This window comes from Lycorma delicatula, chromosome 9 (genome assembly GCF_047948215.1).
Source record: "Lycorma delicatula isolate Av1 chromosome 9, ASM4794821v1, whole genome shotgun sequence".
Lineage (NCBI taxonomy): Eukaryota > Metazoa > Arthropoda > Insecta > Hemiptera > Fulgoridae > Lycorma > Lycorma delicatula.
The window spans coordinates 44,528,640-44,551,080 of NC_134463.1; the positions used below are offsets into that span (position 1 = coordinate 44,528,640).

At 30.7% G+C, this 22,441-nt stretch overlaps 1 protein-coding gene across 1 annotated transcript; it reads right to left on the reverse strand.

Moving 5' to 3' along the window:
* Positions 1-614: 614 nt before the first annotated feature.
* LOC142330771 (tubulin beta-4 chain-like) lies at positions 615-21,808 on the reverse strand. The gene is made up of 8 exons (XM_075376220.1): positions 21,746-21,808; positions 18,391-18,499; positions 12,119-12,345; positions 10,631-10,759; positions 6,698-6,897; positions 5,855-6,134; positions 2,228-2,401; positions 615-1,061 (listed from the first exon to the last, which is right to left on the reverse strand). The coding sequence occupies exons 1-8, from the start codon at positions 21,800-21,802 to the stop codon at positions 906-908; spliced, it is 1,332 nt and encodes a 443-aa protein (XP_075232335.1). The 5' UTR covers positions 21,803-21,808; the 3' UTR covers positions 615-905.
* Between the last annotated feature and the right edge of the window lie 633 nt (positions 21,809-22,441).

Here is a 22,441-nt window from a genome sequence, read left to right on the forward strand (position 1 = left end):
GTTATTAAAACGCTCTTTAAATGAATGTAAAATATGTTATATGATGAATTTTTAAAATATGTAATGTACAGTAATACTTTTAAAAAATGGATTGTTTAAAATAATGAAGTTTGCTTGTCATTTAAAGATTCATTTCGTAATTAAATGGCAGTAAATTTTGCTAAAATCTGTTTTTATATAACTTTTTAATTTTTTTCATTTTCATTAAAGCAATAACAGATTTATGATTTCTTATAAATATATATAAAAAAATAATAAAATAACTTAACAAAAATAACACTATGAATGTTTTTTTATATATATAATAATATACACATTATACAAATAGATTAACTGTATAAAAACATTTTTATCAAACCTTTCTCTTGAAGAATAATATTAATGATAATTTAAAAAAAATTTAATCAGTATTATTATTATATTACTATTATTATTTATTATTATTATTATTATTATTTATTACTATTATTATTATTTACTACTACTAAAATACTGCATTATTGTATATTATATGATTTTTACCTTACATTAATTATATCCTTCAAAAAAACTGATTAATTACGTACGTAACATCATATAAAAAAAAAAAAAAAAACATTATCATACGTAATTAAATAAATGCATGCATACTTGAAACTTGCTTTATTTTTTTCTTGAAATGAATATTTAAATAATGCGCAAACTTATTACAAGTAAAGTAGGTCAATGATTCAAAAACGAACTATTGTTGTACCTAAATATCAGTCAGTGTAGTGTGTATTTGATACTACTTTTTTATGTTTGTTTTAATGTTAAAATCACATTGTACTGTGTAATTTTAAAATTGTAAATATGTCTATGTTGATTTTTTTTTTGAAAAAGATGGAATTATGAATGAAAATATACACAAATTCATAATCTTTTTATTATGAGTCTTCCATTTCTACTTCATCATAATCACCATCATCTATACTGGCCTCTTGGTATTGCTGGTATTCTGATATTAGATCATTCATATTGGATTCTGCTTCAGTAAATTCCATTTCATCCATACCTTCACCCGTGTACCAATGTAAGAATGCCTGTTTACATAAATAATTGTTATATAAAAATTGTTAAGGGGGAATAATTAATGGTTTAATTAAAAATCTTTACTGCTTTCTAATCTTAAAATTTTTAACCAATCTTGCTACTAGTCAACCTTTAAAGGTTTCTTCTACATTTTACATTAGTTTAAATTCTATTTAATAAATATAAATTCATGATTATAAAAATACCTATTGAAATTTAAAATCTTTATACATGATTTTAATACATTTTTAAATAAAATATAATACTTCACAACCCCAATTAGGTAGGCAGATAAGGATCTTTAATGCATTTTTATTTGTTAAAAAACACATCACACAAGTACTTTTTACAAAAATTAACATGAGCATGCTCATATTTTATGTTTTAAGTTTTATTAAAAAGCTGCATTAGTAATTATTGTAAATAAAATTTTCAAATTTTATTGTTTGGTTTTTAATGAAAACAATTTATTTACAAATAAATGACATCGGCAGAAATCAAACATGAGAAGACTTAAAAACCATAGTGCTTCTCAAAAGTAAAGCGAGTGACAGACAGCAATTAAAAAAAAAAATCATACCGTTATCTTTTTAAACTGAAACATCCATTATCATATTTAGTGCATAGTTTCATAAAAAGGGTTACAATAATATTTAACACAATAATTTTCTCAAGTAGGATTATACTATTTGGGTCAACAAATTTTTGGGAGGGCTATGATATTTTTTTCATTAACTTTTGAAAGCAACAAATTGCTGTACAACAAATTTAAAGCAAATTAAAAAATAAAATAATGGTGAAAAATGTTTGATTTTTAAGCATTACATAAAACCATAATGGTTGAACTGTCAGGAAAAATGAAACATACAAGTTTTCCTATCTGCATAATGATAAAATTTCAACCAAAAATCTAGCAGAATTCAACAATTTATGTATGTGGCAGAATTCAGCTTGTTAATTTCTGCCATGTCACAAAATCTGTGTGCTAGTTTAAATCTAGCACAATAATATGATTAACCATTATATAATATGAATAAAACCTTTGGTTAACTTAACAAAGATGTTCCTGTGTATGAACAATTCATAAAAATGACTACTGTATAACACATCACTGTCTGCAATGCAGATATATTCCATTTCATTTAATATTTTATTGCGCACAGTAAAGATTACTGACCTTACGTCTAAACATAGCAGAGAATTGTTCTGATATTCTCTTGAATAATTCCTGAATTGCTGTAGAGTTTCCTATAAATGTTCCAGACATTTTAAGACCACGAGGGGGAATGTCACATACTGCAGTTTTCACATTGTTTGGAATCCATTCAACAAAGTATGTTGAATTCTTATTCTGTAATAAAATCAAGTAAAATAATAAAACTTTTTAAACTTATAAATTAATAAATTAAAAAGTACATCAGAGCATAAAACAAAGTTTAAATAGTTTATATAGAGATAAAATAAAAGATTCACAATGACATCACTGAACATCATGTATTATGATAATTCCACAGATGGAATTATAGAGTGCACCAGTACAATTCATGATCTCCAAGATTTGCCACTTTTCAGCATTTTTTCTTAACATTCTCAAAAACATGCAGTATGAATGATATATGCATTAGAATTAATCTTTTCCCTGTCGGGAACAAGACAGACAGATCACAGGACTCATGCACACATTGACAATGGATGAGGTAATCTGGACAATTGGTAGACTGGGTGACAAACTTGAGTCCTGTACCTGATGGATTCCTGCACTGATCCTGTGAGACAGATCCCATGGGAGGTCATGGATGTTTAATATAGGGGTTTGGAGAGTGGCTCCTTCCCAGTTTGCTGCAAGGAGGCGCGGGTGTGATCTTCCTCTCCACGGGTGTACCAGCTGGTTAGCCAGCAGAGTATCATCCTATTTGCCTGTTAAATACCATGGCTAAAGCGATGGAAAGGATGCTGGCAGTAAGAATAATTGAAGTAAAAGCTCAAGCGGGTATTCACCCAAACCAATATGGCTTCTCTAAGGGGAAGCTGACCACTCAGGCTAATAAACTGGGCTGTAAGAGAAAGAGGCCACATGGAGAATGAGAAATAAGCAGACAATGATTTTGCTAGATGTAAAGAATGCCTATTCCATGGGGATCCATTATGGAGTCATTGTGCAGGCAGGTCAGAGATTATGGAAAGGATAGGTGGGCCACTGCTGATGCACAACAAGGCAGCTACCAGTTTCAGCTACTTGGAGGTGTTCCACAGGGGGTCAGTGTTGGGGTCCCTGCTTTGAAACATGGTTTATGATGGGAGTGTTGAACTTCCATCTGCCAGCATTGACACACTGTCCATGCCGACCATTGCATATGCCAATGACTTTGCGGTCCATCAACAGAAGGAGCAAAGAAGAAATACAGGCAAGGGGCAATTCTACATTATCTTTAACTGATTGAGTGGATGCAACAAATGAGCTGAAACTGGTGGTTAAAGCTCATAAACCTAACAGGGAGATGCAAGTGAGAAATGAAAATTGATGACCAGCTGTTGCATCAGAGGGATAAGGTCAAATATTTTGGTAGAATAGATGCTAAAATATTGGCACATAAGTCTGTAATAAGGTGGAAAGTTCAGTGGAAGCCTTGTGTCAATAGACTTGTGTCTTCGCGGGCTGCTCCTGGCTTGGCCAAATGAAGAGTAATCATGTTGCCCGTAGCCTCAGTTCTGTGTGTGACGCCAGCCCCGAGCAGGACAATTAACATCCAGTGAAATCTCAGCAGGCTTTGGAGGTTCCACCAGAGCATTACTAGGAGTTGTTACAGGTTATAGGACACTTCATACAATGCTGCGTGTGTTCTTTCTGGGGTTCCCTGGTGGATTTTCTCATCTCAGAGAATGGAGTGGTTTGTGGAAGTAAGGTAGACACCAGTTTGTCTGTTATTTAACGATTGAATGAAAGCTGGAGGGCTATTGTTAAAAGCAACCTGAACCAAAAGATTTATCCCTCACCTGAGGAAATGGCTTGCTAGAGACCACTGAAATTACCATCTGAAGCAGGTCATGTCTGGACATGGCAATTGCGCAAGGGGTATATAGAATAGGCAGAAAGGTATTGACAACTGGTATGTACTATCAAGAGTAAGATTCAGTGGAACACATAGTGTTCCATTGCCAGAACTCCCAGGTCAGAGCAGGAGTCTGACCTAAAACCAGAATAACTACTATACTGGTTCTTTATATGCTGACTTCAACGGCAAATTGGAAAACCATAGAGTTTGGCAAGGACAATCGAGAAAAAGATGCCAATGGATGTCAAAGGGGATTTTAGTTTAGGGCAGGGCAGACAGCCTTGGCTGGGAGGGGCAGCATGCTGAGGTGTATTGGCTTTGATGATCAGCCAGGGGACTCCTGAAGAGTCCCAGCTGCTGGCTGGGGCCCAAGTGGCAATTTGGCCAGATTCCCTCTCCCTAGTAGTTTAGAAGCAGGTGAAAAAAGTTCCGGTCCTTGGGGGAGCCCTGGAACGACAGTCAGGCCTGGTTAACCTCTACTAGACAATTTGAGGCAGGCGTAGATCAAAAAAGATCTAACTGGATGCTCATTTCAGTTTGAAGGACAGTCCCCTGGGCTGAGCTTTACTTCATTGTATACCCAGCCCAGGGGAGTAGGAGGAAAACAAGTTATAGTAATAGTAAACATAAAAGTAATAATTAAACATTCATAACTTAAACATTCTACAATTATTCCTTTTTGTTAAAAAATGTTAACATTTTAGTCAATTTTTATATTACATTGCACAATATTTAGTTTTGTTTATTTCTTTAGAGTTATTTACTTATTACTTATTGTAGTAACTGCAGCTTATTACTCAATACTAATGTGCTTTATGAAAAGACTGCAGTAGCCAAATTTTAGAAATTATATTTACATAATCGGAAAAAACTTAACACTACAAAAATTCAAATTTATAATTAACTTGCAAGTCCGTGTGATGAATTAACTGATGAAATCATACTTTCAGATGACATCACCTTCAGTTTTTATTTGAAGAGCAATGAATGGTTTAAAATTGAACCCAGAAATAGCAGTTCCCATTCTAATCTCAATTATCACATTTAAAACATTTAATAAATTTATCATTTTATAAATTTATTTAATTTCATTAACTTATTAATAACATTCTAATAATTTATGATTTTACTTGAATGCTTATTTCTAAGTATCCACTAATTTAATCATTCCTATTTTGCATTTGCAATTAGTATGCATTTACATCAGTATGCATTTTTAGCATAATCATCACTATAAATGTCAAAATTTGAAAAAACTATCTTTACAACACCAAAAGAAGAAACAAATCCCTTTTCACACTATCTTTTTATCACTTCTTAACTACTAACCCTGATCGATGGAACATTCATTTTGAATGCCTTTGTTGTAATTGTTGTAAGTTCTATTATACTCTCCTAGATACAATTGATAGATACAAATGAAGCATATATCTTATTTTCAATCATTTCATTAGAGAGTAATAGTTCTTTTCTGATTCTTTTTAAATTCTATTTACATCAAGAATGTGAAAAAATGGACTGCAAAGGTAAAAAATTGCTTGACTTTTGTGCCACCCTCTCTCAAATAACTTCAAAGAATTAAGTATTTTCTGTCAAGATATAAACTAGTGATAATTATTGGATTGCTTAGAAACTCAAACACGATTAAAGAAATCATGCCTTTACTGAATTTGATTTTAGTCATCTATTATCATAAGTACAAACACCTTTAGCAGCAGAATCTAACTGATATATATCAAGTAGATACATACCTGAATATTCAGCATCTGTTCATCCACTTCTTTCATTGACATACGACCACGAAAAACAGCAGCCACAGTCAAATAACGTCCATGGCGTGGGTCACAAGCTGCCATCATATTTTTAGCATCAAACATTTGTTGTGTCAATTCTGGAACAGTTAGTGCTCTATACTGTTGACTGCCACGAGATGTCAATGGTGCAAATCCTGGCATAAAAAAGTGCAGTCTTGGAAATGGCACCATATTCACAGCTAACTTCCTCAAATCAGCATTCAATTGTCCTGGAAACCTGAAAAATTATGAAAATAATTTTTGATTTCCCCAGATGATTTAATAATGATAGTAACTTGTTCGATTATCCAATAGTTATTGGATAATCCAACAATTGCACAGTATAAAAAAAATTCTCCTAAGAATGAGAAGAAAACAGTTGTATAGAATAAATAGCGAAGAGAAAAACCCTGTTTGAAAAAAGATTTTATCGGATCACGTTAATTAGTTATTAACGATTAAAGTTAAAAATTTGTTGACTCAACCATATGATTTTTTGTGTGTGTATTGGAAATTTTTTACAGAATATGAATTTCTGAAAATTATATTAAAAAAAACGAAGAATATTGATGTCTGAAAAATAAATATTGTACCATGTTTGGCAATATGTACCAGCTTGTGCAAAAATTTCAGAAGCAATGGCCACCATAAATCTGGTATACAATTAACCTATATATGTTATTTCTTAATCTGAATTTAATAAATATGCTTAATAATTACTGAATATTTGCCAAAATAATTGATCTATTATATTTCTATTTCCTTAAAAATCACCAATAACCTTAATTATAGATGCATTACCTGAGGCATGTTGTTACACCAGACATAGTAGCAGACACTAAATGATTGAGATCACCGTATGTTGGATTGGATAGTTTAAGCGTGCGAAAACAAATATCATATAAAGCTTCATTATCTATGCAGTATGTCTCATCTGTATTTTCAACTAACTGATGAACGGACAGTGTAGCATTGTACGGTTCAACTACAGTATCTGATACCTGTAAAATAACAGTAACAAAAATAAACAAAACTAAATATTACTTTTTGCAAAATTTAATTATACTTAAAATGTAGTTTTAATTTTGTAATATTTAAAAGACTTCCATAGCTTAGCAACAAAGTCCAAGGGGGTGAGAATTTCCAGCAAGGTTAAGAATTTTCACAAAGAAACTGAACTGCCCAAGCAATTTAAGATTTTACTTGCAATAAAAGCTGTACGTGCTAAAATAAGTTGTATTAGGCAATTACTTTATTACTGCTAGAAAACATGTTTACAATAAGCTTTTTTTACCAGTTTTTGGGGAGGGTCTGTTGAGCAACTGTACTATCAACTAGTAATAAATCTTTTCCTGCTAATTTTAGTTGACATTTTCCAATAGTTTGGAATTAAAAGAGTAGTCATCGTAGGAAAGTATTGATTTAAATATATAAAGTTTGTATATTCAACTTATCTCTTCAAACAGATTTTATTTAACACAAGTTAAAATGTTTTGCTATCTTGAAATAACCAATTCACCTAATTTTTAAAAAATATAAACACCACTATAAAAATATTAGCACTTTAAATATTAGTTTATAGTCCTAAATTGAAACAAGTTTGATCAAAATTTTATAAGTTGATAAAATTTTGAAAGCAATTGTTTGGTTTAGCGGCTAAAGTCCAGAGAAGAGCAAAAGGTACAACAAAGAGCAAACAGAACCTATTTAACTAGGACTAAAGGACAATTCATTGAGAATATGATGGATTTAATATAATTTATCTTTACAGATTTTAATGATTTTTATTTCTTTATTTCCTCCTCCAGTTATGTCATATAAGTTTCTAAATATTTTTAAATCTGCTTAAATTACAATTTCATTTAATGTGAATGAAACTGACAGTTGAAAGTTTTACTTAGAAAACATATATTAGCCTTTTCTCTTGAATCTATAGCATCTTATCCACCTTTCCACCTTTTTAAGCTTTTCAAAGTTACCAATGGCACTTCTTTACCTGGACTAACTGTTCAGCTATATATTTTTAACATATACTTTATTTAGATGAAACTATTTAACATATAACTCTCATGTATTTTTGAAAAAGATACACGAGATTACTTAAATAGTATTCAGAATACAACATGTAAAAAATGTAGATCCTCACTTTAATATGTAGAACATGAGTGGTGTAAAAAAGTGCCCTGTCTCAATTTTCTTATTTATTAAAGATCCATCTCTTTCATAGTAATACTCTTCGTAGATGACAACTGATTTATAACTAAAGATAATTAACTCTAAAAGAACTTGAAAATTTTAAGTTAGCAGTTCAAAAAGGTTATTCACTAAATGGACTGCAACCATCTTGGATTGCTACTTTAAACATGGATAAAACCATTGCATTTGCCTCATGTAAAATCACATCACAGAAAATATCTCCCACAGAAAATATCTTCCCATAGAACGTGGGACATAAATTACTATTTATGGTAATTTTTTAGGTTTTACTATTACCTAAAAAAAACCCTGAATTTTATGTTATTTTATTCATCTTTTACATATATATGCTCAAATAATTTTCATTAAGTCTTCTAAATTGTGAATTAATTTGAATTTTTTTAATATTTAATGTCATGTATTTTACCTTATTTTGTGTACTAAATATGAATTTTAACCACATTTTTGCTCTGATCAAGGTTTTTACCAAAGAGACTTCCTTTATCCATGCATAAACGACAAGGCAGTTCTATTTTTATTCACGGAATAAAAATTATCTGGATATATGTAATGCCAAATTTATCATCAGTTGCCATGAGTTTCTACAAATTTTGAAGATGTGCTTCTCTATTTTGGTAGTCTGGGAGAGAGTTCTGTTGTGTTCTTATTCTGTGATAACTGTTGTGAAGATTTTGACAGGAGGAAACTATAACATTGACCTGAGACACTTTTTTATACAAATGTATACGATATAAAAATAGCAACATTACTTTTTTCTTATATAGAATAATTAATATTTTCAAAGTGTTGTAAAAATATTGCAGCCCATGAAGCTAAAAAATGGTTGAGAACCTACTGATATTTTATAATACTTATGTATTTATTAAATTTTTTTACAGTTTGTATTTTTATTAGTTTTATTTATTGTTAATGTTTTATTACAAAAGTTTATCGATTAATAGATTGCATATCCTCATGTGAAATTCATGTCTAGTCAGTCCAAACAATAAAATTAAATTCATGAACACTAGAACATCAGTCAAAACATCTTATTTTCATTTTTTTTGAAGAGAAAGAATTTTTAATGATGTAAGAAAGACATTTTACTATTTAGAAATGATTTACTTTAAATTTGCAAAATTTTCATACTATTCTTTGCTTACCTTTAACCTTACATTTAGATAATTTTAATCTTAAATTATTTTACCTGCAATCTCACTTAACTTTACTAGTGTATTTTTTGAGTGAAATGTCCCACAGAACTTGACTGGCACAAACTAAATTATAGATAAAAACAAACAAAAATTTTTTTTTAAAACTCACTTTACCTTTTCTGAACTAAAAAGTAAAAAATAAAAATTACTTTTTTCGTACATTATTCCATCAGCCACAAAGAGTGAGCTTAATGCTACTAAAATTATTCATTCACATTTTCATGTCTATTTTACAAGAATGATTAAAGTTTATCAAAGCAACTTTTTTTGTGATTTGCAATCAAAAATGAAAGTATTGTTTGAAAAATTTAACTTTTAGTGTAGAAATTTTTGCTTATTTTTACTTTTTAGTGCAGAAGAGGTAATTAGAAGTGAGTATTAAAAAAAATCTGTAGTTTTATTTTTATTTTCTACTTTTTAGTCTTTCTTAAGACTAAAAAACCTATCAAAATCCATTAACAGATGTGTCAGGCTCATACATTTTTCACGTAAGTAGAAGCCAATCGCATCATAAAAAAATGCTATCCTTATCAAGTTATTGAGTAGCCACTGTTCCCAAATGTGGTATTCATAAATTGTACCGGCTTTAAGATGAATGTGAGCAGAGTTACCATTTTACAATAATTCAAGCATCAAAAAGCAATTTTTTCATTCATAAAACAAAAAAAATTTTCTCAATCCATAGAAAGAAAAATAAGCTTCCAACAGTAATAATAACAGTAATAGTAACGGTAATAATTAATATTTGGTAAAATAGTATTTGTGTTAGATTTATTCATTTAATAACTTGTTCTGGTCAAAGTAGTTAGTCCTGGTAAAAGTGAAGAGGAGAAGTTTGATTTTGAAGGAAAAAGCAGGATATAGATTATATGTACTTCACTGTGCAAAGTTACATTATATGTATATTTGATACAAGTAAGCAGGTATTTAACCACTCAAAAGATGAAAATCATTAAGAGTGCCATGTACAAAAAACTAATGCTGAACAAGCAGTCCAATAAAAGTTTTCATTGACCAAGTAGTTAATACAATTTAAAAATTTAAATGATTAGTTCTAACTATTGAAATTTACATTTAGTGCTATTTTTACTTTGTAATAAAAACATTTTATTGATTATCACAGTATACAGTATATATATATATATATATATATATATATATATATATATATATATATATAAGCATGAAAATATACAAAGTTTTTATAAATTCTTTTTTATGGGAGCTAATTTTAAAACACTGCATCAAACTAATTTGCACTCATCTGTTACTAAATTAGGTAAGAACTTTAAAATTAAAAATGTACCTAAATAGTCATGCATACCTTTGGAGAAGGGACAACACTAAAAGTATTCATTATACGGTCAGGGTAATCCTCTCTAATTTTGGCAATTAATAATGTTCCCATACCAGATCCTGTACCACCTCCCAATGAATGTGTCATTTGGAAACCCTGTAAACATACAAAAACATTTTTAGCAAACATACATTATATCCTGATAGTTATAAACCTGGTAGCAGTCAAACCTCATTGATTATACCACTATAGTTGACAAGCATACACTACCACTGCTAAATGTTCTTATCAAGAATATGAATAAGTAAAATGAATTCCTATTTGCTCAGGTACACAGATTAATGATAAGACTATATTAAAATCCTTAACTGGACCAAATGGCGGGGGGGGGGGGGGGGGTTGTAACAAGAATAACACTATCAGAATTTGTGTTCTGCAAGATCCATGGCATATTAAGATAAGTGAATCAGATAAAGTTAGAAAAATATGGTTCTTATTTTTGTAATCTTTTCAGAAATATGACTGTCTGCTGAATTTCAATTAATCAGGATATTGTGAAGAACAATTTCTAGCATTATGAAGAGAAAAAAAATACCAATGACTAAAAAATATAAAAATACCTTTGTTTACAGTGTAACTTAAGGTCTCATCACTTAATTTAGTCTATAAATAATAGTTTATTGACAAACACCACAATTTACAGAAGATGTTGAAAATTATGTCCATCCACTTCTAAGCAGTTGACCACTTCTAATACATTTGACTCAAGTTCCTGGATGCTCTTGTTAGCTGTATACCTTGTTTGTTTCCTTGATGACATTGGTAATGTTTGTGATAATGTTTGAATAATTCCTTCAAGTTGTTTGGATTGCTCCCTATAAACAATTTCTTTCAAGTAATCCCACAAAGAAATCTGGACTAGTTAGATCCAGAGGATCTTTGTGGCCACAATCCTTTAGAAATTATTCTTCCACCAAATCAATGTTGCCTTCTAATGAAGTTCAAAATTGACAGTAAATCCTATTAACATAATCAGTATTACTTAGCTCATGGAAAACCTACATTCATTACAGAACATTTGAGAGCATTCTTCTCGTTCCAGCCAGACTGAACCTAGTGAAATGTTCCTTTTCCCAGCTTACTGTCACCCAGTAAAGATTTATGAGATCTTGTAACTGCCATTTAAAGTCCTGTACAATCTGCATCGTTAAAACTGACCTATGTCAGGCACATTTCTGGTCTAACACCAAACCTTCAACACAGACTTTTTTACAAGAAGTCATTTCATTTACAAGAAGCTTTCTGTATTTTGCACAATCTGTTTCTACAGTTTCATCCCACTTGAATTTGTTGTACAAAGTAAGTTCCAGACTAACACTGCACTATAATAGCCAGGGATGTAAGATTTAATTAAATATTTATTCATAATTTAGTTTGGCTTATCATTAAAAACAATAGTTTTTGCTATCTTCAACTACTAAGACAAAAATTTTATGAAAATATAAATATATGTACTTGTAAACAGTCGCATCCTTCTGCTTCTTTACGTACTACATCCAGAACTGAATCAACTAATTCAGCACCTTCAGTATAATGTCCTTTAGCCCAGTTGTTACCAGCACCACTCTGACCATAAACAAAATTATCTGGCCGAAATATTTGTCCAAATGGTCCAGAACGAACAGAGTCCATTGTTCCAGGCTCAAGATCAACCAATATAGCTCTTGGAACATATTTTCCACCTGTAGTACATTTATAAAAAGACAAATATTAAAAAAAAATCTTAAAAAGAAAAACCTGTTAATGTATACTATAGATAATAAAATCTGCTTTACTGCAAATTGCATAAATAGCTAAAACACAGCTAGAAATGGATGGCCCTAAGGATCTAAAACATAAGAACCTCATTTCATTAGCCCCTAGAGTATTTCACATGTTAGTTTAAATTTGTGGATGCAATGCCGCATAATAGATACAATACACAAGGATGTGGCACACTGTTACTGGCAGTCCATAGCAAGCACAAAGGGGTGCATTCATTTGCATCAGATATAGGAGTAAGCCTAGTGTGCCCTATTCACAAACTGTAGGTCATAAACTCCTCTTCATGGTTATTGTTACTTATCAACTACCCTCTTCAGGAAATGAACAAGATCATTAAAAGCAACGCAACTAGTAAAAGAAGGCTGAAAACAAGCCTCTTTTGCTGTACTGCCTGTATGCTCATTACCTGAAATTCCTTATGTCTGGGGATCCAGCTCATTGTTGTATTCAATCTAGTCATTTGCAAAATAACCCCCTGAATCTCACAAACAGGCTGCCTGAAGTATGTCACTAAGTTTGCCTGAAAGGCCTCGCTCATGGAATCTGAGCAAACAAGAACTTGTCAGAAATTTTGAGTTAAATGTAAGGCCTTATTAATGGCCTACTGTTGATACTGGGCATGTCAAATATGTATGTTCTGTTGCCACCAAAAAACCACAACCAACAGAATTCATACTGTAATATCAAGATTCTTACTATTTGTAATACTATAAAATTCATTTTACACCCAAATTTGTGTTTTTATTATATCAAAGCAATAATTAACAAGAGAAGTCTGTCAAGGGGGTAATAACATGGGAATGCAGCAGTAAAGACTGAAGGTAATTGTATGTTTAGAAGTGAGAAAAGGCGTTCCTGGTATTGACTAACATGCTGGTTCGCAAATACCACATCAAAGGTTAGATGTGTTGGTTGCACCTTAATGCAAACCACATAGGAGCATATCATTTGCTTTTGTTTGTTACAAAGAGATGGCTCACCACTGTTCACCAGCAGACGAATGAATGAATAATGATGCACTGCATCAAGGATCTTTGGTGCGTTGCCCCATGCCAATGAATAAGCTATGCAGCTGTAGTCCAAGCAGGAACAGACCAGAGCTTGGTAAAAGCACAACATGCATATACATGATCAGCTCCCTAACAGGTATTAGACGATTCTCAGTATGTCTAACATTTTTAGGCATTTTACCTTCAAAGTGTTACCCATGTTAGTCAATGGTCAAACAACATACCTAGAAAGAACCCATGGACATGCTTAAATTGATTCGTCGTGTAAATACAGTTGAGGATCAATGTGCTACTCAACCAGGAAAAGCAAATGCACTGTTTTTTCAGAGGAAAACAATACAGTAGATTTACACCACGATCCTGAAAGTGTTTTGAACCAGCCTCTCACCTGTAACTGATGTTCTACATGCTACATAAATTGAAAAATCTACAATCAAACAATGGATTTCTCATGGAGTTTGTTATTATTTTTGGCTATGGCAAACAATGTAACAGTAAGAACACTTCCCTGGGTACTCAGTTTTCCAGTGTGAAACCAAGACAACCGTTGTTTAAACTAGAACATGGAAGGACAGACTACTGAGGAAACCCCTAAAAACAAATACTCCATTCATGAAGTGTATTTAGGATTCCTTTCTTCCATGTCAACACCAAATCAAAAAATACAGCAACCATGCATTGGTGAAGTAAAAAGGCATTTTGAATAGCAGATTCCAGGGCAACTACATGATCAATAATATCTACCCTGGCAGAAACCACATTGTTCTGGGGCAATCAGACAGTTTCTCTCAAGGTACCACACTTGACTGTTCACCATTCATTCAATCACTTTGCACAGGGTACAAATCAAACCTTTTTATCTTTTACCTATGTGCAAAGTACAAAGGCAATACGTATCAGAGGTTTTCTGGTACTTTTAAACTGTAAATGTTATAATGCAATTAAACTATTCATGGTAATTCTAAAGAGAATTTCATACATGAAGTACAAAATAAATTAACATTATTTTCTTTGCAGGAGTTTTCTTTGTTCTAAAGATTTAAGCTTGTGGATATGTTGTGAGCAACAAGACTGATTTTTATTTGTTAAAATTTCATCATGTAGCTGTTTTGTAAGGACACACTTGCAGCCACATTCCTTTTATTATTATAACTGATTACAGTTTCTACATATTTAATGACCGGTGAAACAGTGCCAGGAATTGAACATATAAAACCTTTTGATCTAGAATCCTGTATGTTTTTATAGAAATTGAAAAAGAAGCTCATGTCAAGAATTGCCAAGCCAGGGAGAGAAACAATTAACAGGAAACAGCATTCAAATACCTAGAGGGTTTAGCTTGATTTCAACAGTATGTTCTGTTCTGTGAATTGAACTAATTTCATAAGTCATATTAATGATTTTATATTACAAAAAGTAAATTAGTTAAGTTTTTCTATACAAATAATATTCTCCTTATTTGCTGTATTATTTTCTTATCTACTGAAAAACTGAATTGGTTGTAACTCAAATCTATCCAGCAAAATTACTGAATTCAATTCTGTCTGTACCTGCTCTTTAGGCAGTTAAGAACTTCCTGTAGTTAAGTCTATAATAAAAAAATTCCATTACGTTTTTATATAACAAATTTATATTTAATATTTATTTTACATAATCAATAAAAGTTATATTTGACTTTTGATTATTTTAGTATACATTTTATTATACATCTTATTTTACTGATTATTTTTAACCAGTAAACAAAGGTACACTCAGTACATATAACATACAGATGAAGCAATCAAAGATGTTGCTAGCTGTCAAAAGTGGTGGTTTATTTTTTATTGAACAATTTAAAGGCTGACTTTCTGTATTTGTTAGCTGATTAATTTCTCGATGTATATATACATTATTTTACAGAAAATATTTAAAACTCATTTCTCTATACTGTTGGAAAAGCAATTTTAATTGCTTTATATATATATATATATATATATATATATATATATATATATATATATATATACACACGAGGTGCTACCCAAAAAGTTCGGGGAATTTGAATTTCGCGCCCGAAACATTGCTGGTACGACCTGCTGCCACTAGATGTGGCTAACAGTACCTCTTTGTGAATCAGTGGTCCAACAGTTGTGACTGAGAGGGCTGCATTTTTGACTTTCGTGCGGATCTGTAACATTGTGTTTTACTGCTTCGGCGAAGTTCTAAATGGCAGATTTTTAGAGCAAAGAGAACCTGCATCAAATTTTGCTTTATGCTTAAAAAAACTGGTGCGGAAACCCATCGCATACTTGTGGAAGGATTAGGTGACAATGCTATGAGTAAAAGTAAAACTTTTTTGTAGTACAAACTATTCAAAGATGGACGAACGACAGTCGACGATGAGCGTTCATCGCACCAACAAGCGCAACACCGGAAAACATCGCGAAAGGGCGAGAGGCTTTTGTTACATATCGTAGACAAACAATCCATGATGTTTGTGCAATCTTACAAATGTCATATGGGTCCGTGCAACGCATCTTGTCGGTCAATTTGAGCATGAGACGCATTGCTGCAAAATTCGTACAGAGACTGTTGAACAGCGACCTTGAAACAAAATCGCGTAGCTGTCTGTAGTGAATTGAAAAATTCAGCAAGAGATGACCCTAACATCTCCAACATCATAACCGGTGATGAGATGGATGTACGGGTATGACCCTGAAACTAAGCAGCAGTCGTCGCAGTGGAAGCTCACCGCGGCCAAAAAAAGCACGCCAAGTTCGCAGCAACGTGAAGTCCATGATGATTGTTTTTTTTCGACCATCAAAGGCATTATCCATAAGGAATTTGTTCCTCTTGGTCAAACTGTCAATGGGATGTTCTATTGTTATGTAGAAGCGCAAACGTTCACATCTGTGGGGGTAACAACAGCTGGGTTCTGCACCATGACAACGCGCCCGCGCACACATCGCTAGCCTTTCGGAATTTCTTGGCTTCCAAAAAGATGGTAGTGATTCCCCACCCACCCTATTCGCCTGACCTTGCCCTGTGCGACTTTTTTCTCTTTACGAAAATAAAATTTCAATTGAAAGGCCGTCGTTTTAACACAATTGAGGAGATTCAGGAAGAAATGCAGAATGTGCTTCCAGCACTTACACCTGCAGACTTCCAGGGATGCATGGAATCATGGGAAAAACACTGGCATCACTGTATCAATGCTCAAGGGGATTACTTTGAAGGAGACAGTATAAAATAAGTTATGGTAAGCTATTTTATTTTTATGGTAAAATTCCCCAAACTTTTGGGTAGCACCTCGTATATAAATAAATGTGTATATGAGAAGAGACATTTTAGAAATTGAAAGTATGGAAAGAGAAAAATCAAGAAACAGAGGTACAATAAAAAGAATTTTAAGATTTAAGATTTGGTGGAGTAGAATTTTTGAAATAAGAGAATTCTGGGAAATGAAAATAGTTGGGACAGTAGGAGTTTTGAAATATGCTTATACAAGGGGAACAAGGGGATGAATTTACTACTGTTCCACAAGGAGAACTCCTAGGCTTGGAGTAAATTATAGCTGAGGACCACTGAAGAGTGCACAATAAGTTTCTTAAGTTAACTTCAACAATGTTCTGTTGCTCTAACTTAAGCCCAGGAAGCTATTTTTTGAGTTCATTGTGAATAGAGGATGAAGGTGATTGTGGTTTTAAAAATGTAGGCTAATTTCCTTTTGTAAATAGCTGAAAACTTAACTTATTGATTTTGTTAATTGTAATCTCACTATTTTAGTACTTTTAAATTTTGTTATCGATTTACATTAGTATTTATAAATTTGATCAGAATTATTCTTTTGACAAATTTACTTATTTTCTAAATGATATACCAAGGAATAAATTAAAATTTATATTTAAGAATTTTAACATTTAATTTCTTAATACTCTTTGTCAAACTGATTCAATCATCTAAAAATTGTTCAATAACTATTTGGTGGGTCTTGCATTAACATTTGTTTTTATGTTTTTATTCTATATGAGAAATAAGTTATGGCTATAACATAACAGGTGTCAGTTTATAGTAGGAATATAATTTTCTTTTAAGCATAATTTAGTAAGTGTAATTTTTATTTTCTCTTTACAACAATAGATAATTAGAAATACAGTGGAAATCCAGTTGCAACAGAGTTCTCAGACTATTCTGCAAACATCTGAACACATGAAAAAAATAACAATTTTACAGGACTGGAGCACAAAAGTACAACTTACTGGAGCTGTTTAAAAACATATGATTTCTATTGTAGTATAACTTTACAGAGATGTAATAAATTAAGTACCTATCATTTGTTAGTAATTTTAATCGAAAGGCAGTTCTGGGTAGTGAAGTAAAAAATTTTTATTTGCTGCCTTTTCAAAAGATTTGAAAGCACAACCAATTGAAATAATTCCAATTTAATGGAACTCATTCTAAACCTTTCATTAATTAAAAAATCTCAATATCAAAAATTCAATAATTAAAATTGCATTTTTTTAATTTAAATTATTTTTATATTTAATTTTACTTTTATTTTAATAATTGGAATTAGAAAAACACTTTTAATTAGAATAATTTCACCTTTATTATTCTCTTCATCCTTGATTTCTCATTTTCTTCATCTGACAAACTAAATACATTGAGTTAAAATCACAACACTAAACATCAGTAATATTCCAATCTACCTCTGATAACTTGTGGACTTTGTGTTATAGAGGGAATAATTATAAGCTTTTAAATGTCTTAGTTTTATATGATTTTAAAAACCAAATTGTAAAAATTTACTAGGATATACATGTTCTTTACAAGGTTCAACACTTCACTTGTTAAAGAATTCCTTGTAACTTGTACTTTTATGAAATAGGTCCCTGGTAGTAATTACATAAGTAGGAATTATTCAGCAATCTTAATTGGGCTGTTAGTAAATTTATTTTTTGTATGTTTACTTACCAATGGCTTCATTATAATACACATTAATTCTTTCTAATTGTAAATCAGATTCTCCATGATACGCTCCTGTTGGGTCAATACCATGTTCATCTGATATAACCTCCCAGAACTGAAATTAAAATAGACTTGTTATTGAAAATCTTATACTTATATCTATTGCCAACTATATTTGTGCAATCACAAATATTTGGCAATCACAAATATATATATAATTTTTTTAATCAGAAACATGAAAGTAGCAAAGTTCTACAACCATATTGTAAGTTGTAGATTGTATAAACCTAAAAATTCCATAGCCATTCTTAAGCCACACAGCTAGAATTTCATGCGTTATTACATGAAATATTTGTTTACCATTTTTTAAGTAGCCTGTTTCTTGCACATTAAATAGCAAAAACTCTTTATTGTTCAATAAATTACAACTTTTTCTTCTGAGATGACCTATAAATTTATATAAACTCCAATGTACATTATTTTAACAGATTATTACATACTCAAAAATGATAAGTTTTCTACGTAAACTTATGTCTATATCTAGAGAGAAAAATTAATATTGTATTTTCACAACTTCAGCACTTCCCAATAAATATTAGTAAGGAAAGCAATGGGCTGCCAGCAGAACTGATATAAAAAAAATTGCATTTGACACAGTGATGTGTTAATACTACAAACATTCTCTTAAGAGCAGCCTTAAATTGATATGAATAAAAACTTTAGCAAATAAGAGTATTTGTTCACCACCTTTCAATAGATAAACCAGATTTACTTATAATGTTTATGAAAGGGAAATCTGCGCACTTTGGCTACAAGGTGTGGTATATTATGTTCTTCACAAGGATACACTTTCAACCTCTCTTTATCAAGGAAAATAAGCATAAATAGATTCTAGCCTTTGATTAGGTGGTTCAGTTATTCAAAATTATTGCGCACTGTAGACAGTCCTTGAAAGCACAGCATTCATTTTGGTAGATTTTTCAGTTCATATAAATACGAACTTAAAACTTGAAATTGTTAAATTTATTGTGAATGAAGGCTTTTTTGCAACTGAACAGTTAATGAAAATAGAATTCAAAACTATCCTTTGGAAAATTCTTGTTTTTTGTGTAAGCAATCTCATGGACATAAATTATCAATTAGTATACCACAAATTCAATTTTTATTACAAAGTGGGACAACTCTCCTATTACTCTTAATTACAAATTTTCAGCCCAGTGAAACTATATTCTAAGAGTATTCTAAAGTGAAAAAAAATGAAAATTTCAATCCCAACAGCCAGATCTCATAATACAATCACTATATGTGTGGGTTTGATTCACTGGACAATGTCAACTATTGAATTGAACAATCCAAGGAAAAAATAGTGGTGGCCTTTGTTTTCTAACTTTATTGATGTAAATTCATTGAATCTTTATCAATCCTCAAAGAACAAGTAAAGCAATAATATTTTTTACAACTTTGTAGTTATTGCGCATCATCAAAGGCAAATATAACATGGAAGAAATTACTACTACACAAATGCAGACTTGGGACAACCAACAGCGTTTTCAACTGTAACACCTCTACAGACACTCAGTTGAAAGCATCTTCCTGAAAAAAATTTAAATAGAAGAATCTGCTGCAGCAGATTCTTCTTCTTACATTTTAAATGAAAATACCATTAAATGAAAATACCACTATTAAAGTGTGTAATGGTACACTTATTAAATGAAAATACCATTGTGAAATACAATGGTATTTTCATTTAATAAGTGTAAAGTTGGACTTTACACTTATGTTCACGACTTTACAATAAATGTTTTATTGATAACCATAAAAAATAAACTTTATATATTCATTGTAAACTGAAATAAAATGCAAACATTTCACTTATATTCTATCCTAATTTCTGTTCTGTTTAGTTTTTATTTAGATTTGTAAAAATACAAAAAAATAGCAAGTTAAATCAGTTTGTGTTAAGACACCCTTTCTTGTTGATGTATTTTCACAACATTTCATAAATCAATAAATATCATAAATATAAAAGTGGAACAGAGAACAGCAAAAAATATGGGTTAAGCATGTTGTCAAATAAGAAGACTAGGGTGATTGAGAACTGAAAAATCCTAGATTTTTCATTGACACCCTCTATTTAACACGAACTAGCTATACAGCATACATCTCCCAAAGAAAGCAACTTTGAACTGTTGTCACTTTTAAAACATGTGCTCAACCAGAATTACAAGCATAAAGTTTTACAGTATCTGCTCAAAAACAATGCTTCCTCAGCAAAGTAGGGGTACTTTTTACTTTCTTCATTTTAGCAATTAATTATCCCCAGATCTTATAAGGCAATCCCTCTGAGGGCTGGTGATGCCTTACACCTTGCATTTATTATCCTTAATCCTTTCTGTGAGCTACAAAACCCATTCCATCCATCTTATATTTTTTTAGCAGGAATTAGGTAAATTAATTAAATTATAACGTATGTGAAGAATATTCAATATATTAATTTATCCCGCTTTATTTAGGAATTTTTTATAAAAAAAATTTCAAATTAGAATTTTAAAAAAATATATAAAAATGTATTAAATTTCTTTTAATTAAAGAAAAATTTTTGATAAGTCATGAACAAATGTTTTTGTATTCAGAAATTAATACTTCATTCAGATCATAATGATTCATTAAGTATATATTTTGAATCATATGTTTGCTATTCATCAGGTAACAAAAGCAACTTACAATTTGTTATGAAAGAAATAGCTGGAATTACTTTCATAGCAGCACTATGAAGTGTAAAATTATAAACAAACAATTGTTTTTGGTCTAAATTAATACATAAAGATAATTGTTGAATGAAATAAGAGATTCACTCATAATAGCCTTTAAAATAATTTTAAAGGCACTATTAATAAATAGTGCCTTAAATGTTGGTATACCAAAAATTAAGGTATTCAGAAATTGATTTCAAAAGTCAGAAACAAATTAAATATTTTTGTAAAAATATATATTTAAAAAATTAAGATATAGAAACATTCTTATTTTGTGGGTTCAAGTATCACCATTGTGAACATGAAAAGAGTTTACAGGTTTTTTTTTTAGGAATAAATAACATGTGAAATTATATTGAAATGCCCACTATGTGTTCTGCCTTTTGTAGAATATGGAGTCTTATCAGGAACAATTTAGTTCTCAAAAATATTTTCTATGTGTAGGTTTTGTAAGTAAAAAAATGTTTGCCAATAACTTTGGTTAAAAAGTAAATTTTTCATTAGAACTAATATAAAATATTTTATTTACTGCCTCCAGAAATATCTGGATTACCAACTCAATCTTACAACTACTATTTATTAACTAAAATTCACATTTTTTAACTTACTTTTGCACCAATTTGGTTTCCGCATTGACCAGCTTGCAGATGTACAATTTCCCTCATGATTTTGATCCTTACTTAAATTTAAAATTACATTAGAACTAAAAGACAAAAATTTTGGTCCAAAAAACTGGAGAGATGGAGAGAGAGATTTGAACAATTGATTTTGAAATGAGTATTATGTCATATGTTTAACAATGGAAGAGGAACAGCAGTTAAACTGCTGCACTGCTGCAGTTATAATTTTAAAAAGTAAAAAAAAAGAAAAAAAGAATTACTAAGATTAAAAATAGTTAAACAAAATAATGGGATAATTTTACAAAGGAAGGAATAAAGTTCTAACAGAAATCTTTGAATAAACCGCCTTTTATTTAAAATGTCCAATTTTTGTATCACTAGTTTAGTGTTGTAATTTAATAAAATAATAATAATAAGTTCCTGACTATTTATATTAATTACTTTATTATAAATCATTTTCATTATTTTCAAGATGTTACTTAAATTATTCTCTTTGGAGTCATTTATTTTATACCAGCTTCGTGACATTTGAGAACAATTCAAAAAAAAAAATTACACTAAAGGAAAATTAATTGTTATCAAAGACAAGTAAAGGTATTATATTCGAATTGCTATGGATTGACTATTTTCAGTTATTGGGGTGAAAAATTATTTTTCCAGCAATTAAATCTAATGTAAGGCGTT